At 35.1% G+C, this 18,880-nt stretch overlaps 1 protein-coding gene across 20 annotated transcripts in view; it reads left to right on the forward strand.

Moving 5' to 3' along the window:
- Sox5 (SRY-box transcription factor 5) overlaps window positions 1-18,880 on the forward strand; it is a 955,314-nt gene that overhangs the window by 931,575 nt on the left and 4,859 nt on the right. For 19 of the 20 annotated variants that reach the window (XM_078015084.1, XM_078015082.1, XM_078015079.1 and 16 more), the window contains 4 exons: window positions 7,656-7,764; window positions 10,378-10,551; window positions 16,663-16,879; window positions 18,622-18,880. The exon at window positions 18,622-18,880 is cut by the window's right edge and continues 4,859 nt beyond it. In XM_078015084.1, the coding sequence (XP_077871210.1) occupies window positions 7,656-7,764; window positions 10,378-10,551; window positions 16,663-16,879; window positions 18,622-18,880 (759 nt within the window). The remainder of the gene's footprint in view (window positions 1-7,655; window positions 7,765-10,377; window positions 10,552-16,662; window positions 16,880-18,621) is intronic. The other variant, XM_078015075.1, reaches the window with a different exon arrangement.

Raw genomic sequence — 18,880 nt, forward strand, 5'->3', positions numbered from 1 at the left:
CTCTTTAAAATAGTCCTGTTCGATTTATTTAAATGAAGTAAGTACTGGCTACCAAAGCTACATTTGTAAGAATGCTGACAATTTTATAGCTTTTATTCCCTGCAAAGGAAAAATTAAAGAGAAAAATCCTATATATTTCTGAGGCTCAGTAACCACATTACCCATTGTTTATGGAATAATTATCAGGCAACATTCTGGTTTTCTGTTTACATTTATGCAGTCCCCCCCACCTATTGGACATCCTGTGTCCGTTAGGAATTCTATTACTTTTCTTCGTTGGCCTCCTATTTTTCTCACATTAATTCTTCCGATTTGACTCAGTGTACAAAGTATGTGTGTCTACCCTAGTAAGAAAGAACAGCAAAGGTTTTTGTAGGCGTTGGTTGAATCCTGACCACATATACAAACACTCGAAATCCCAAGTCTTCATTTTCTTTGCTCTGCCTGCCCTCCCCACACCATAAGCACTGCAATGACAAATAAGCAAGAGGGCCCGGCCTGTGTTTTGCCATGACACTATTCATGTGTGCCTGCTTTGTGAGTTATTTGTTTCCACACATTCCTTTTGGTGGCTTTTCTGAACACTCCACACCCAGAGACTTCTTCCTCTGCATGCCAGTGGTTCCTTTTTCAAGGACTAAATTAGTCATGTTGAATTTGGACATAACTGTGCCTTTTACAAAGTACCTGAATCTGTAAGTCTAATTGTTTGGGGACAGTCTCCTCCCCAAATATATCTGAATAATCATCATTTGTTTTGTTTTACATAGTTTGAAATATCTTCTTTGAATTTAAGAAAATGATTATGAAACTCAATTATCAATGAAGTGGCTTGAAGTATTGAAGCTTATTCATTAACAACTTTTGAGGGAATTGTCATTTATAGAGAAAATATATGCAGTTTTATACATTTGCCTCTTCAGTATGTCTGATATGCCAGGCAGGTAGTCATAGGGCCAATACTTGAAAACCTCCAGGGAGATGAAATTTCTTACTTCCTGAGGCAGTGTATTCATTGGATAGACAGCTCTGTGGGATTACATTTCCTTTGGTGATTCATTATCTTTTTTTTTTTTTTTTTTTTTTAGTTGTAGATGGACACAATACCTTTATTTATTTATTTTTATGTGCTTCTGAGGATCGATCCCAGTACCTCACATGTTCGAGGCAAGTGCTCTACCACTGAGCCACAAACCCAGCCCCTAACTCATTATCTCCTACCTGATAATTCATAACCTTTGATCATTGTTCTATCTCTTGGTTACATATGGTCAAATTCTGTTTCTATTTCACAAATAACAGGTCTTAGTTCTTCTTAAATTCAGAGGTTCTTAAGAGATTTAAGACAGCTATTGTTGATCTTCTCTTCCCATCCTAAAACACTTTTTCAGGGTCCTTTATAATTTTCCCATCATGACAACAAGGATATTGATAGAATAATCCAAACGTGAGTCAAGTCCAAACAATTTTTGTCATTTAGCTTGGTTGCTCAATGGTCTACGTTCCATTTCCTACAGAAAAAAAAAAAAAAGAAGACAAGGACATTGTAATATTTTCCTGAGCGGATCCATTCTAGCTTCTTGTTATCACATTCTCTATCAAAGTGCTTCAAGAAATCTTTGTAGCAGTTATTTCTGTCTTTTCTGGAATATATGTTAAGTGCTCATGTCATTGTTGCTTAAATTTCTCTCTTCATGAAAAGTGAAATTAGTTATTTGGCATCAACTTTTGAATGATTCTTCCCCTTTATAATCAACTCCTCAAAAATGATAAATAAGAAAAGAAAGAAAATCGACAAATAAAATATCATTGTTTGCCTAGGTGTGAAGTTTCTATATTACTGAGGAGGAAGGAAAGAATTTGTCCATGGAACAGATGGGGAAAGTAATAGAAATGTATGGGGGAAAGGTGGCAAGGTATATTAGTGAAGAAAAAATGCAAATGCGGAATGTATCAAGAGAAGGATAATTCGTAATTTTATCATTCATCAGTGAATCTACTTTTCCCATTTGGATATACTCAATTTGCTGTTAAAAGTTTTACATTTTCAAGAAAAATGACTAATAGGATTCATAAATTTTATCCACAGGTTATATTACTTCTTACAAAATTATTTATTTAGACTAAGACTGTTGAATTTGTTAAAACTGTGTTTCTGTCTAAACTATCCCATATATCTTCAACTTCATACTACTTCCTAAGAAAACATGATCTGTCCATATATTTCACTTTGATCAGATTGCTGGTGAAACTACGCTCCTAAGAAGTTTTACTATAGTAAACTATACTTCACGAAACTTCTCATGAAGCTGGCTGCTAAATTTCATAAAAGAAAATTAGATTGTAGGACAAAATTATAGGTTTAATTCAGGAGGGGAATCTCTGGATTTATAAGGAAAAACAACATCAGAATTTTATAGGGCTAATTTTGTGGATAACTGGAAAAAGAAGACATGAATGGACCTTTTAAACCCCTTAGTTCAGAGATCCCTGTGATCATCTGATAAAGAAAGTGATTGGAAAAATAGTCCTCAAGGATACCAGATTCCAGAGTTTCTATGGATTTTCTAGTGGATAAATTCATATTTGACCAGGGTATAAATTAGCAAGATTTCCTTAACTTGCATTTTTATTGAAGTTGAAGGAAAGAGTTTATTTCTTTGTGGGTGAATGTTTGTGTGTATATATTTATATATAATTTATACATAAATTAAAGAAAACCTTTTCTCTCACTTGTGCTATAAGATTATGTGGGTGGATTGTTACTTTCGGAAAAATAGAGATATCAGTAAGCAAGAATGAATTTGGGAGGTTGAGGGGTGGTCATATACCTTGTTTCTTTACGTTTAACTCAGGTGATGAATAAAATCTCCAGCTGATTAATCGTTCTGACATTGTAAATAATCTTTCATCCTCTTTGGTGGCCTGTGAGGTTCACATATTTGGAGGGTAAATTCCTTTTTTGTTTCTTTCTTCTTCCCTGTGTCATTAGTATAGTAAGAGACCATAAAAAAGTGCAGCCAGAAGGGGTTCAACTGTTACTGAGTCAACATTTGACAGTCACACTCTCTTCTGTCATTTCATGCATGTGCTTTTTATGAGTTTTACAGCTTTGAGAGCTTTATTTCAGGGATGTCCATTATGATAGCTGATCCACAGCCCATCTCTCTGTGTGTGTATGTGTGCCTGGTGGAGAGCAAATCTCATCACTTTTACGAATCCCAATTTCGGGGAGTTATAGAACAACCACCTACACATGCGTGTTTAATTTAGGATTAGGTAACTGAGGAGATATCTACCTCCTCTCAGGTATAGTTTGTGTGTTCCTTTATTTTGACTCTTCTGTGAAATATACACTTAGGCTGTCTATTTGAGCCTTTACAAACAATTATTTTAAGTTTGGGGGTTTTGTGGGATGTTTTGTTTTGGGTATATGTTGAAGTAATAGAATAGGAAATATGTTCATTTTACACATATGTATGAGATTTATATTATGGAACTGGAACTCATCATGCTTGAGTATAAACAGAAAAAATATATAAATAAAACGATCAAATATATTTTAGTAGATGATAGACCAGAGGGAAAAACACTCAGCAATTTTGAAAGTTGCTACCAAAATTATTGTTTGTAATTCATATTTGTCTCTTATCCTAGCCATAGATTATACAGAATCATTACCATAATAGAGAACTCAGTATTTGAATTGAACTATTCCTCTAATTCCTCTATGTTAGGAATGATATTTGTCTTTTAAATTTCCCCATTGAATTATTTTTTCTAATATTAAAACCATACCTATCTTAAATGTTTGCAAACTCATAAGAATATATCACATATTTAAACCCCATTTTACATAATAGGATTCTGGGTCTCAGGGAAGTTAATTGATTTGTCTAAATTGATATGGCTAATACATATGACATAGTTTGGTTAATATGTGCAGTTCCTAAAGCCAAAACCCATTATTTTTTAACCACAAATATGTCCTTTCTCTATTAACCACTATAGCTTTTTGCCATTCAAAATAGTTGTGGCTTAGAAGGTATGACTCTATACTAACCACTTCTATACATGACCACAATCAACCAATTGTGCACGTCTTTAGATATCTCTTGTCTCTCCTTGTTGATTCCCACCCTAGTCTTGTACTACATGCAAACAATATACATGCTATTTTCCATTATGCAAGTGACCTGATAAGCCAAAGTCCAGTTGCTATATTCCCCAAGATAACATTAATAATAACTCTTTGGGTACTGAGGGTCAGAATTACTCATTTGAGCACAAGAAATTGTATAACCCGCAACTATCTTTTCTTCTATAGATGAGATACAAATTCATTGGATTTTTTTTTAAAGAGAGAGTGAGAGATAGAGTGAGAGAGAGAATTTTTTAATATTTATTTTTCAGTTTTCGGTGGAACAACATCTTTATTTTATTTTATGCCGTGCTGAGGATCGAACCCAGCGCCCCTCGCATGCCAGGCGAGTGCATTACCGCTTGAGCCACATCCCCAGCCCAAGAATTCCTTTTAATGTGTTTACTTCTCTTTAATTTTTGCTTTCTTTCTAATACAGAGAATGTAGGGAAGAGAAGGCTAACAAATTTGTCCATGTTGGATCATCCTTTTAATAGTACTAAGAGTGCAGAAAGTGTGTTAAGTTGGGTTGTGTTTTAGATCATTGACCTTAAAAATGGAGGCATGTGGCGCAAATTTTTTTTTTGTACAAATTATTGACTAATGTGATTTTTATAAGAGCTAGTGGAACCAAGATTATAAAGCTGGCAAAGATTGTTACCTGTCCTATCAGTGTTTCTGTTTCTCCTATGGTCATGCTCACTTTCTTTGGCCCATTTTCAACATTTTCCCACCTATTCTCTTCCACCTGCCATCTACTACCTTTCAACTGCCTCTATTTAGAAGGGATTTTTATTATAGGATATTTGAGAATCAAAGTATTTTCATATCAAGTGGTATTAGATATATGGAAAGAGGCTTTTGCATAAGGAACTATATAGGGCAAAGAACAGAATCATGAATGGTAGAGTTTTAGAGACGACAGTACATAGATAGATACTTTGGGGGAGGGAATTACTGAGGATGGGGAACTAAAATGAATGGGTGGGAGGAATAGTTCAAGTATATTAGTATTTGAGTTTAATAACATGTGATTGTTTCTAACACTCTTGAATAGCTTGAATTTAACTAATTTAACTGTTGAGAACTATGCTTAAATCCAACCCATTCTTTTGGTGACTCAATATGCTATCCAGGCTTTGAGCTACATGTAAATTCATATCTACCTCTTACATAAGAATTGTATGATAAACGTTCTAGGATCACTTTTCATATGGAATTATATGGACATTATTTTCCACTTGGGTGATTTTTATCTCCTCTTCCTTGCATTAGTTTCTTTATATCTTTTGAGTTTATTGTCCACCAGTTTTTCTAAAATGTAGCAATGGCACCATTTGTATTTATATGCTGTTGTGATGTGTTTTGTTTAAAGGCACATCACATATTCTCCATTTTCTTCAATTACCTCTCCTTTTTCCCCATTCACATGCCTGAGAATCATTATACAAAGGGTCGTACAAAAGCACAGTTTACCATGTTAATTTCCACTGTCTCCCACTGACATTGCCTTGAGAAGTACTGTAAGCTCCACTTTGGGGCAGCTAATTGAATCATTTTATTATGCTATGTGCTTTAGAGGTAGGTAGTTAGAGGTTACTTATTATAAAAACTGATTGCAACTTCCCCGCTCATCATTTGTTAATTTAGCCTCTTGGTAAAATGGCACAAAATCCATAGAGCTCTGAACTCAAAACCTTAGAAGACACTTAACATTTTATTCCTTTTCTATGCCTATTGCCTTTATTTTGCTATTTCTTCTTGAATTTTTTTTCTTCAGAATGAAGTATTCTCTAGAAAATATGTAGTATTATTTCCCTATACACTGTTAAATCAAAACTTGAGAGGTGATCCATGCCCGGCACATTCCCCAAAGAAAGTACAGTACAGTCTTCATTGACCCAGGGAATGTCAGATCATGTTGATGGAATGTGGGGGTTTTTTTAATGTAACTGTCTTTTATTTTAACAGCTACATTTACTAGAAAGAGTCTGTTAAGCTAGTGTCCTTGGAGCTCTTGAGCTCAGGTGAATAAAGAGCAGACTCTCTCAGCAAAAGGTATCCAGAAGATATTAAACTGCTAAAAATGACAACCCAAAACAAATTGAGCCAGATTCTTCATTTTAAATGTCTAACTAATTTCTACGTTAATACCACATAATTCTATAGAAATAAAGTTAGCATAAACTATTTTTGTTTCCCTGCTGCATTGTATACTGATTGACAATTAAAAATATTTTTCCATTAAACTATGTACAGACTTTGATGAATAGAGTACAGGAGTTTCAAGGCCAGTGACTTTAGAGAAATTTTTATCTAGTTGGTACAATTATAGAATTGTCACAGATTTTACAGAGATAAAGAATGTATTATATTAAGGATGTCAATGTCCTATTAGTTCTTAGTGAGAACATGAGTTAGGCTCTTTACCTGTAATACAATTATCTCAAATACTTGATTATTTTCTTTGAATACATTATTGCATCAATAGCTATTCTGCAGTGTATGTAGTTCACTAGTACAATTCATGTCCATGTTCCTCAGAAAATGTGATGAAGAGTGTTATAAAGAAACTTGAGCAAATGTTATGAGATCCAAATAGATGCTTTACTTAAAACTATTTTGGAACCACATCATCCTGAGAGTAATGCTGGAAAGTTCAAGAAAAAGCATCAACCTTTCATTGTATGCTTTTTCAGTTCTTAAAGTCACCCAATCTCTCAATTTGGAAGCAATTTAATATCTTATGTGGCTTAGATTAAGCACTATATTTTCCTTGAACAGAATTTAGTTTGTAATGCCTTGTTCTCCATGAATGCAAATCATACACTGCATGCTTTTAAATGACTTGATGTCTTTGCAGATCTAATTTTGGTATATTTGTATCTCAAATAATTCGCCAACTCAATATTTTGGCTTAGCAATCCAAATCAAATTGTGGTCCAAGTAGCAGGCACTCACATTGGATGTACAGAGACTTGACAAGCAATTAGCAATGAATATTTAAATGTCTTCATTACCCTTGCATGAGAAATGCAGATGGCATTTAGGGAGATGGCAACCAGAGGGCACTACTGTGAATTATGTTTCTACATTTGGTCACCTGACTATTGGAAGACTTTCTCTGGGCCCCATGCCACTCCTGTACTTCTACTGTCTGGCTAAAAATAAAACAGGCATTGGAAATGTAGAACAGGTTGCTTCTGTGAAATTTCTATGCACATTTTGTGATTTGGGAAGGTTGTCTCCAAGAATCCCAGCATATCTCAATTAGGCATACCAAACCCAAAAGCCAAGACTTCATAGGGTTTATAAGAATCATGGTTCCTTCAAAAATCCTGCTATTCATTTTCTTTAATCACCACAGTATAATGTACTGAACATTCACAGGTGAATAAGCCCAAATCCCATCCCTTCCAGAAGCTATTGTATTATATGTGGTCCAGGGGGGGAAAAAGCCTTCAAATAATTATTATTCCCAAACTGACCTCCCATTTTCAATCTCTTTTTAAAGGAAAAAACAACACTGGAAAGTCTGACTCAGCAACTGGCAGTTAAACAGAATGAAGAAGGAAAATTTAGCCATGCAATGATGGATTTCAATATGAGTGGAGATTCTGATGGTTTGTGAAAATCATTCATATCTATTTCAATAATGTACAGGAGTATTTAGTGTCAGTTAAAACTATTAAAAAATAGACAAGGCAGTCATTTCATACCTGATACAATAGATGCTTCACATGTACCAAGCAATTCCTGGGTACCAAGCAGTCCACGGAGTGCTTTGCATAGATCATCTTGGTTAACGCCTACCACAACCTAAAAGTATTTTTACAGATAAAGAGATCAACCCTTGGAGTTCAGAATCATTCTTTTTCCAAGGATGCAGGGCTCTAAATGTCAGAGGTAGGACATAGATTCAAGATGGCATGATTCTAAAGCAAGCACCCTTAATCACTTCTACCCTGTCTCTCACATCCTTACTTCTTTTGCCCCAAACAAACTTTTTGGAAATTTGTATTTGTCAGCTCATTTTTCAGTTTCCATTTGTCAAACCATGACATGAATACTTGGTTCAGAGGACATGTTCAGGCTAGTTTTTTTTTGCATTTTGGAATCCTGCCCACTGATCATCTCTACCACAGTCAAAAGGCCTGTCTACTCAGTCACACAACTTTATGCTTCCCTTCTATAACTCACGCTTGTGTCATCTCTGAACATTCCAAACACCCACAGTGACAACTAATAAATTGCACAGCAAAGAAGGAAAAAGAAGGCAGTGCTGTTCCCCTGATACAGTTCCCTGTCCGGTGATCTGTCTCTAGTGTTAGGTGGCATGCCTGTATTTTGGTGGCACAGCCCTCTATTTTGCTGCCATTGCAGAGGAAGTTCCCTGCAAGTAGCAAAGACTGCATCAGGGCTAGCCAGTCACTGCACACAGTAGAAGAGAAAGGGTCCCACAGACTCCCAAGGACATAGCTGTCTCTCTGTGCTTGGGCTAATTCTACCTGATTGTCAGGGTGTGCACCATCCCAGGACTAGCCAAACTTCTCTAATATATCCAAACAATTTCCTTCTGTTTTCTACTTCACCAGGCTTGGATAAACCTGGCTTGAGTAAATGTAAAGAGCTTGTTTCAATTTGTCGAAGTCACATACTGTTCCTTTTATTGCTTATGTTGCTGTAAGGTGTAGGAACAAGAAAAGGCAGATGTGCAAATGATCATTCGCTAGTTAACAAACCCATTTTAGAAAGATGTTGCCATATATTAGCACTCATTTTTGTCAATAAAAAGACAATTGCTGGTAATAACACATTTCATAAATTTTAAGTTGCATTAGCATGGTAAAATATACCCATTGCAGCCAGCATTAAAACATCAAAGTTTTTCTTGCTGTTATTTGTTGCTGTGCTTGTATGAAGAATATTTTCCAGACCAAAGAGCATGTTATAAATGAGAAATAATGACAAATTCTACCAATGGATATGCATATTGCTTTTTTTTTTTGATGCTCTTCAAGTCTTCAAGTCTAGGTGATTTGGGTTTGTTTCCTATTCAAATTAAGAAAAAAAAGAAGATGAAAGAAGAAAATAACAATGATGCTTCTTTTCATTAATAGTACAAGTTTCTGGAAATCCACGGAGTATTTTAAGTTTTGCTCCCTTTTGTAATGACAACCAGTGGAAATCTAGTGTCAGAGTTCTTCATTCTTTCTGGCTCTCCTTATTTTCATTGCCTGAACTCAAGTACCTTGGAAGCTGTTTACTCTGCAGAAACTATTCTAAGATGTCCCAGTAGGCAAGAGGAGTAGATGCAGCTTCCAAGGGTTTCAGTGTGACTTGTGGGATGTGCTTTATCATCAGTGAGTCTTACTAATTGAAATGTAACTGCCAGTGAGTCTCTCTGGATAACTTCAGATGTTAGGGGGAATATTCCAAAGAAAAAAATTATATATATGTATATATGTATATTTGTATATATAATATTCTATATATACTATTTGTATCTAAAGGATATAACTATAGACTTCTTAAGACACCATAGTAATACAATTATTAATTTGTTCTTTCTACTACAATTTTCAAAAATCTTTTGGGGGGACAGACTATCACTGCTATATCAACATGCTTCATGCATATATTAGCACATAATTTTAAAGAAAAGCCAAGCACACTAAAAGGCAATATCTATATCATATTGATACCTTGAAATTCTCTCTAGCTTGTATGTTTTTATTTATGTAACCTCAGAGAGAAGAAAGAATACGAGTACTGTAGTTCTGACAGTCTTTAGCAAAAACATATTCTCAACTTTAATAATCCATCGTGCCACATGGACTAGTATTTCACAATTTTGTCAGCTTCTTTACATTTTTAATATTTCTGCAGTACTGTCGTGCCTATTGATCTAAGTATTTTCTCTTTATATTGCATCACAAATCATATATTACAGCTTCTTTTGTGAGTTTTTGAAAGTAAATGGTGAATGTCTATAGTTCATTGAGAGAAAGGAAAAACATATTAGAAATAGACTAAAATTACAAATACAACATTTTCTACCACAAGGCTTATCATAAAAACTTCATAAACAAGCATCTGTCTTAAGAACTGGAAGTACCATTATCAGAAGTACTTTTTGTTTTCAGATATTTTAATAGACTAAAAAACAGTAATGTAAGAAAGAGAGTTGCCAAGAGTTTTAACACTGACATGACGTGGTGTTCCCTGTTTTTTAGGAAGTGCTGGAGTTTCAGAGTCAAGAATTTATAGGGAATCCAGGGGGCGTGGTAGCAATGAACCCCACATAAAGCGTCCAATGAATGCCTTCATGGTATGGGCTAAAGATGAGCGGAGGAAAATTCTTCAAGCCTTTCCTGACATGCACAACTCCAACATCAGCAAGATACTGGGTAAGAAGAGCATTCAGAATTAAGCAATGACTGAAATAAACATGATTTTTGTTCTCTTTTCTGCAGTTGTGGAAAGATACTGGATTTGGAAAACAGACAGCTTATGCCATTTCCTTATCCAAAATATAAGCCTCATCATTGAGGCTTCTGATGATTATGAGACATTCTATGTTCATCAAGAAACGTAGCCAGTTTCTATGTGTCTCCATACTAATTATTATAATATTTCTTCTTCTTTAAAAATGCAGAAATATGGGACTGGGGCTGGGGCTCAGTGGTAACACACTTACTTAGCATGTGTGAAGAACTGGGTTTGATTCTCAGCACTACATATGAATAAATGGAATAAAGGTCTATCAACAACTAAAAAATATTTTTTTAAAATGCAGAAATATTTAGTTATGACTCAGGAAAAAAGTTGCTCTCACATGAGCTACTAGATATATTGGTACTGAAATTTTTTAATCTTTTCCTTTGTGAATGATAGACAGATTGGTAAGCTTTCCTTCCTCTCTCCTCATCCTTTGTAACATAGTGTTAAAGATTTTTGACATTCCATTTAGATTTCATCATGTTGGAGGATGCTGCTTGTTCTATAGCTGAATATCAGTTTAGATACTCAGAACATAAAAATATCTAAATTGTACCTTCTTTAATTTATACCTTCAGTAACATTAGGGACTAGGTATTTTTGGTAATACTTAGTAACTTTAAATAATTTTCCACATTATTAAGAGATTTTTCTTCCACTGAAGATTTCAGCTTAACAGAAAGCAAAGCACATATTTTCCCGACAAGCATACACTGAAGCACGCAGAGAAGATGAGTGGTGAGAAAGGGTAAAGATTATAAAGAGACCTACTGTAGACCAATCTGAGTCCCATAAACAAAAGGATGATTCCATTTCCTTTTTCATCTTTCTGGATGTCATTATTACTGCCATCTTTGTCACCAGTTTCATCTTCAAGTGGCCCAATGACCAGCGGACACTGTATTAGACACTGAGGCAATTTTAATTTTTTTAATTCTCTGAATTCTAAGAGTTAAAAAATAAAAACATAAGAGGACGACCTTATCTATCAGCCAATTTTCACTTCAGAATTAAGTAACAAAATATTAAAGCTTTTTTAAAACTCATAGCACACTTGGAATTACATGTAGTTTAAAAAGATGGCATCCGTTCTTCTTCTCATTCAGGAAATGATCATCTCAAAGTAGTTACTACACATTCCTGTGTTTTTATGATCTCATATTCTCAACAAGGAAACAGGTTACCCAGTCTGTGATGTATAATGTGATAAAAACAAACAAAGCCATTAGCCAGTTAAACTGTTATATCTCAGTTTTTTCATCTGAAATGAGGTTGCCATCAGTAGATAAATATTACTACAAAAGATATGAGCATGTGAAACTTTAGATATACAGAGAACATATGAAAGCTTTTTAATATACACACCTACACAACATCAAAAAGTGAATGGATCAAAAAGGAAATGCATTTATTTTACATCTCTACCATCTCTGATCTATTCTTCTTTTTTATGACTCTATTTTATCTTCCTTATAAGTTTCCCATCATTAAAAAAAAACAATATGCCTGTTTCATTTGGATGAACTTTGGAAAGGAATAAAATAATTTGTATAACTATATTCATGTTTTATCACTTACTCCCAAATTAGAAATCCAAAAATGTCAAAATAAAAACAAAAGCTAAATCCTGATTGCCTACACTGCCTTTGAATCACTCAATTGGTGTGTCTTCATAATAAAAAAAGTAATAATCACCGATTAAAATTTTATCCAAGTAGAAGAGAAATATAAGTTTTGATGATATAAAACGAGACTTGAGAAATGTAGCAAAAGTCTATGGAAAAAGGTAACTGGCTAAGAGAATATCTTTCTGATTTATTAAAGAAGAGAGTATTAGAATGACCATGCGATTATATCATCACAGCCTACATGGGAGTGCTGTCTAGTCTTTCTCATAAAATTGTACTAATTAAAGATGTAACAGTTATATTTGGTCAAAAATTAAATACTGAATTGTTTTCGACCTTAATATTTAGCCATAGCTTTAAATAAATAAGTGATCTTCAAATATCCTCGAGATCATTCTAATGGCTTATTTCATATAAAAATACAAAGAAAGCTTGATGTTTTCCTCTTTGCTGATTGTTTTGGATAACAGCCTTCGACAGCATGCTGCTAATTCATTCTGCTTAAAACAGGCGCTTGAGCTGGGTTGACATTTTACGTAGTCTCTGGGGATCCTAGTTGACATTTTAAAGGGCTTCTAAGCATTTTATAATACCCTAAAATCTGGTTTTAATAAGCCATTCTGCTGAAATTGTTAACATAAGGAATCACCTTTTACTGTTTGGCGCTGGATCAGGGAATGGGGGACATCTTTTTCTGATTAGATATACAGTAGTTGGAGTAAAATGTGCAAATTCATTACATACCCCATGGAGATGACAATGTTGCTCAGCTCAAACTCTCCACTTTTAGTGTATTGCCAGATTTAGAATGGAAACAAACAATTTTAAGACCTTTTTTCCCCCTTATTTTAAGCATCAAGTATTTTTTAATAGACATCTTCTCTTTTGTCATCAGAAGGAATACTTAATTGCATGTCTCTGTTTTTCATTACAAAAAGTCCAACCTTCTGAAAATAGCAGGGAACTTACTCCTTGTACATGGGTCCAGGGCAATCAACCAGCCACACCCAAATCAAGTGGCTATTTCCATCTAATTCGGAACTATCTAATTTGTTTTCTCACCATTCTTATCTAGTGTGTTTCCGGGGCTGACACCACCACTGTAGTCAGTAACTGTAATAGCTGCAGAGCCATTGAAACTAAAACCGAACTTGTCAATTGGTTATGCAAAATCAATGTAATTATTGAAAAATGAAAACTGGATTTGCCACAAAACCAAAGAACTACTCTGCATGGTCTTAGATTCTCAGTAGTCATTTTTGTTCCATCTAGGATTTAGACAATCTTAATTCTTAATTTAAAAAAATGAGTAATTATTATGTGGCCATATTTTAAAATACAGTTTAGGAGTCAGTGACACTCCCAGAGAAACTGTCTGATCAAGAGTTAAAAATATTTGTAATCCAGTTGATGCCAGTTTTGAAGTCAATTGATTTGAGAATTTACCTATCTTTTATGATGCTATTTTCTTCTACTTAAGTCCTTTTTCCTGTGCATTATGTCACACTAGCTTTGGTTCCTCTAATCTCCCACTAAAAGACCTTGATCATTGTATTCTTCCTCCCTAAGATGCTCTTCTCTTTCTGATGCTTGGAGAAGCCTTCCTGCCCTACAGAAAACTGAGCTTACCTCCTTATCGCGGGATCTATTAACTTCCTGTATTTTTCCAATTGTAATTAAAATAAAATTTGTAATAAAGTGTTTGACATATTTTTCCCCACTGAAGATGAACTACAAGAAGACAGGAACTATAATAGTTCTCTTGTTTACTACACTATGTATTCTGTAATTAATGTAGCATTATGCACGTGTAGGAAACAAAGACAGCATTATACACACAGTAGGTAGTACAAAAACTGTTTTAGCATCCAGAGGCAGATTACTTCAAGATATAAACATTTCTGTTCTTTAGACTCTTTGACAATTCGCTTTCTAATTGAGAATGTTGATTTCTTTGTTCAATTTTGGGATAAAGATAGTAGATTTTATATTAACTTGGCCATCCTTTATGTGGTTTTTTAATGTATTCCTATTTGCCAATAAGTTATTTCTGGTAAGCTCATTTTTTCACTACTTGCTCTGAACTTCAAAAAGCTGGTATACATACTGGCAAGAAACTAAATGAACAAAATTGATATAATCCAATAGTATCATAACCATATCTGTGTTTTTATATCCCCTAAGAACACATAATATTATGCAAGTACTTCTAGATGATAATGTTGGACAAATAAGTTTGAGATTAAATCTACAAATGATATGGCCTCACCAATTGACTTAATATTAAACAATACTATTTAAACAGAAATTTGAGAAAGGAACAGGAAAAGAAATTCTATTATTTAAGCTATAACCTAAGTTTCTGTTATAAATCCAATAAAATCATATTAGTTGTCTAGATTAAATAAAAATCTGTTTATAAATCTTTGTAACACCTATGATCAAATACAACCTATGTAACATGTGTTCCAACAGGAAACAATTCTAAACACAGAGATAATTCCCCTTTCATTGCATTCTTCAATGAACATAATAGTTCATATTGAAGAATTCTCTGCATTTGTAGGAAAGAACTTTCAACAGTGAAATATTTGTATTTGAAATGTGGAGTTATGATTGAGAAGTTAACCAATCCTGAAACTTCTAAGATCTTGCTTAGATGATTTTGGAAGGCAGGTAAATGTTAACCAGTACATGTTCGATAAGCATATTAGTCCCTTTTTCATTACTAAAAGGAAATACTTGAGGATGGGTGACTCTGTAAAGAGAAGAGACTTATTTTAGCTCCTGATTGTGATCTAAGGTCCAGTGACTACATAAGGTGAAGGCTTCTTGCTGGCAGAGCCTTGAGGTAGCAGAGGGCATCACATGGCAAGAGACAAGCATCTCTACTGTGTTTTTCTTCTCTGATCTCTGTCTCTTTTCTTATAAATCTACTCTAGTGTTCAATAATAGGGTTCTCATCCCAATGATTTTGCCTAATCATAATCACTCACCAAAGGCTACACCTCTAAATGGTGGAATTAGGTTTCCATCCTTTTAATATCTTACAGTAAGGACTTAAACTCCAAAATGAGTTTTTGGGGGGACAACCACATTAAAACACTGCTATAGGGAACCCGTAGGTCCAGTTTTTTGGTCTTTGTTTCTTTGGATAAAGTTGCGCTGGCTATTTTTCGATAAATACATTTCATCTGCAATAAAAGTAAGTCTGTCTTTTAAAAATGAACACTCTTACTACTACTCCTATTGCTACTATACATAGCTATACTGACAGAATCAAAGCTTTCAAGCACATCTAACATGAGAATTAGCATAAACTATTTTTAGTTAAGCTTCAAATTTGTTTTTCTCAATCCCAGTTGGATCCACACCAAAATTAATAGTGAAAAGAAGGGAAAAACAATATGGGTTATCATTATTAATTCATACTGTTTCATGGAAAGTGACATCTTTATATCTTTCTGAAAGTGGTTTCTGAAGATAAAAATCTTACATAATTACCATTGGATTTCTGATCACTGATAGATCATATAGAGTGGGTGGCTATTTATATGTAAAAGTCTACATTGTAGCATATTTTAAATTCTATTAAACCTGAGTTTGAGTCAAAGATCTGAGATTTAACACTAGTGTGCTCTTTACAGAGCTACTCAAGTTCATCTATTTGAATTTTTATTGCTATTTGAAGCCTATTTCTTTTTCTGTTTTAACCTCAGTTTTCTCATCTATGAAAGTAGCTATAAATGCCATCTATTTGATTGTGAGGAAAGATAGAAATTGGACAACATGTGAAAAGTTCTTAGTGCAGCATCTAACATATAGTAGTTACCCAGTCCATGGTCGTTAATAACATGCATTTTAATTAAATGAATTTTACTATAATCCTTCCTATAGTCACACTTAAACATTTTGAGGAAAATGAGAATATGTGATACTGGGACACTTGTAGCAAATAATGTGCCCCCACAAAAAAATTAACACCGACTAGATAGTCTCAGATTCAGAATATGTTCTGAATTATTGTCTCACTTTTCAGCTGAATTACATCATGGGCTAATGTATAAATGAAAGGCATATTCATGAAATTATTGATGGGCTTTTAAACACATAATATACAAGTTTGGTTAAACTGTTCATTCAAGTCAGAAAAATAATATATTGCCCAGAGTTCATATCTCTGGGTATAGTTTCTTTGAGTAGAGTGCCACCAACACCTCTGTTCTTGTGAGATCTCGCATTTGAATCAAAGCTCACTAATCAAAAACATGTTTATGTATTTCTGGGCTTGGGCCAACATTTTTTAGATTTTCTTGTTCTCAGTTATATCTCTTTTTTTTTGGATGCTTAGAAGCTGTGCAAATTGGAATCCTAACCTTCCTTTGTTCACAGGATCTCGCTGGAAAGCTATGACAAACCTAGAGAAACAGCCATATTATGAGGAGCAAGCCCGTCTCAGCAAGCAGCACCTGGAGAAGTACCCTGACTACAAGTACAAGCCCAGGCCAAAGCGCACCTGCCTTGTAGATGGCAAAAAGCTGCGCATTGGAGAATACAAGGCGATAATGAGGAACCGGCGACAGGAAATGCGGCAATACTTCAATGTTGGGTATGGAACTTGCAGCTGTTTATCTTATGGGTAGAACCTCCTTTCTCACTCAATGGGATAATGCAACATTTATTTAGTTGCAAAGGGGCATTTTGTAAAAGAACCTGAACTTAGTATTTTGAGTGACTAAGCTGTCAGCCTCGTGGACCTAAGAAATACATCCACAGGTATCCATTACAAGCACCTAGTTCCTGCAGTCACTTTGTCAATAACTCATTTGCAAATAAAATATCTTAAGAGTAAATATTTTTAAAGTGTGATATTAAAACTTGAAAGTATTATCTGGTACGGTGCACATGCCTGTAATCCCAGAAGCTAGGGAGGCTGAGGGAGAAGGATCAGTAGTTCAAAATCAGCCACGGCAATTTAGTAAGGCCCTCAGCAACTCAGTGAGACCCTGTCTCTAAATAAAATACAAAAAGGAGTGGGGATGTTACTCAGTGGTCAAGCGCCTCTGGGTTCAATCTTCAATACTAAAATAAACCCTAACTTGAAAGTATTACTGTTTTTCTTCCTTGGCAGTTTTTGACACTCAAGATCTCACTATGATAAATTATACAGCTCACAACTTATTTGAGAGAACACAGCATAAAAGTGATTTGAACAGAGAGAAACACTTGTTTCTGAATACTGAGGAATTGCTGAGCTATCAGTGCACATGTGTAGTCTCTGTGGATCACACAGAGTAGGGATTATATTTAGGACTCATCAAGGCTGTGAATGGGAAAGTTCCATTCTGAATTAGAAATGCAGCTCTCAGGATGTTTTCCTCCACTTTCTGTGGCAAGGCTGTTGACAGTGTTGTCACATGCTGTCTGCAACTGCATTGCTTCTGCCGAATTATCTCAAAGTACATAGACATAAAGTTGCTCATGTTTGAAACAGATCCTGAGAACTTAGAATAACAAATACCGTTCTGCATATGGCCAGAGGATATCTTTGAAAATAACTTCTCAAATCTGCCCTGTACCCTCCATTTCCTTGAAAGAGTCTGTGTGCTCTGTCCAAGGGTCTGTGGTTTCTATCCAAGTAGATGACTCTTTACAAAGCTGAATACAAAGTCCAACACTTCTTGAACATCAGTCCATTAATCCCTTCCTGCTAGGACCAGTTATACAATCTGAAGAGTCAGTTACAAAAATGAGAGGACAGGGTCCCCTGTTTAAAAGTTATAAAGAATTTCAAGATTGCCAGCAGCAGGATTTTAACCAAGTATAGGACTGTAATGCAGTTGCACAAGCAGTGTTACCATGAAGCTGGGCCTGCCTCCTACCCCATGGGGAGAAGGGAACAATGCAATATTATCAATTCTGGTACATTCTGGGCATTTTGAGAGCTCTAATACTGTAGGAGTTTTCCATTAAAATTAAATTATCTTTAGGCTTAGTTATAATAAAAAATTATGTCTGCATGTTATAGTAACGGACAAGTGAGCTTGGAGTTGAGAACATGAGTTTTTCTATTTAATCTTGGTATGTTTCAATCTTTTCCCCCTCAAAATAGAGTAGTAACACAATGACTACTCTGAAAATCCAGTGAGCATTTCATGTAAATGCCTTGTAATCCATGAAGGGCTATCCAGCAATAAGATAGTCAACTCTAAGTAGGATATTCATTTTTAAAATGTTAGGCAATCGAGTGCTTAGAGTTGGACACTATTGAGCAAATCAGCTATGGGGTAAGACTGGCCTCTAACTCATGCACTCACTCATGATCTCTTTTTGGGAATTCCTCTGTGACAGGCAACAAGCACAGATCCCCATCGCCACCGCGGGTGTTGTGTACCCTGGAGCCATCGCCATGGCTGGGATGCCCTCCCCTCACCTGCCCTCGGAGCACTCGAGTGTGTCCAGCAGCCCAGAGCCTGGGATGCCTGTTATCCAGAGCACTTACGGTGTGAAAGGAGAGGAGCCACATATCAAAGAAGAGATACAGGCTGAGGACATCAATGGAGAAATTTATGATGAGTACGATGAGGATGAGGATGATCCCGATGTAGAT

The sequence above is a fragment of the Ictidomys tridecemlineatus genome, chromosome 6, assembly GCF_052094955.1.
Source record: "Ictidomys tridecemlineatus isolate mIctTri1 chromosome 6, mIctTri1.hap1, whole genome shotgun sequence".
Taxonomy (NCBI): Eukaryota; Metazoa; Chordata; class Mammalia; order Rodentia; family Sciuridae; genus Ictidomys; species Ictidomys tridecemlineatus.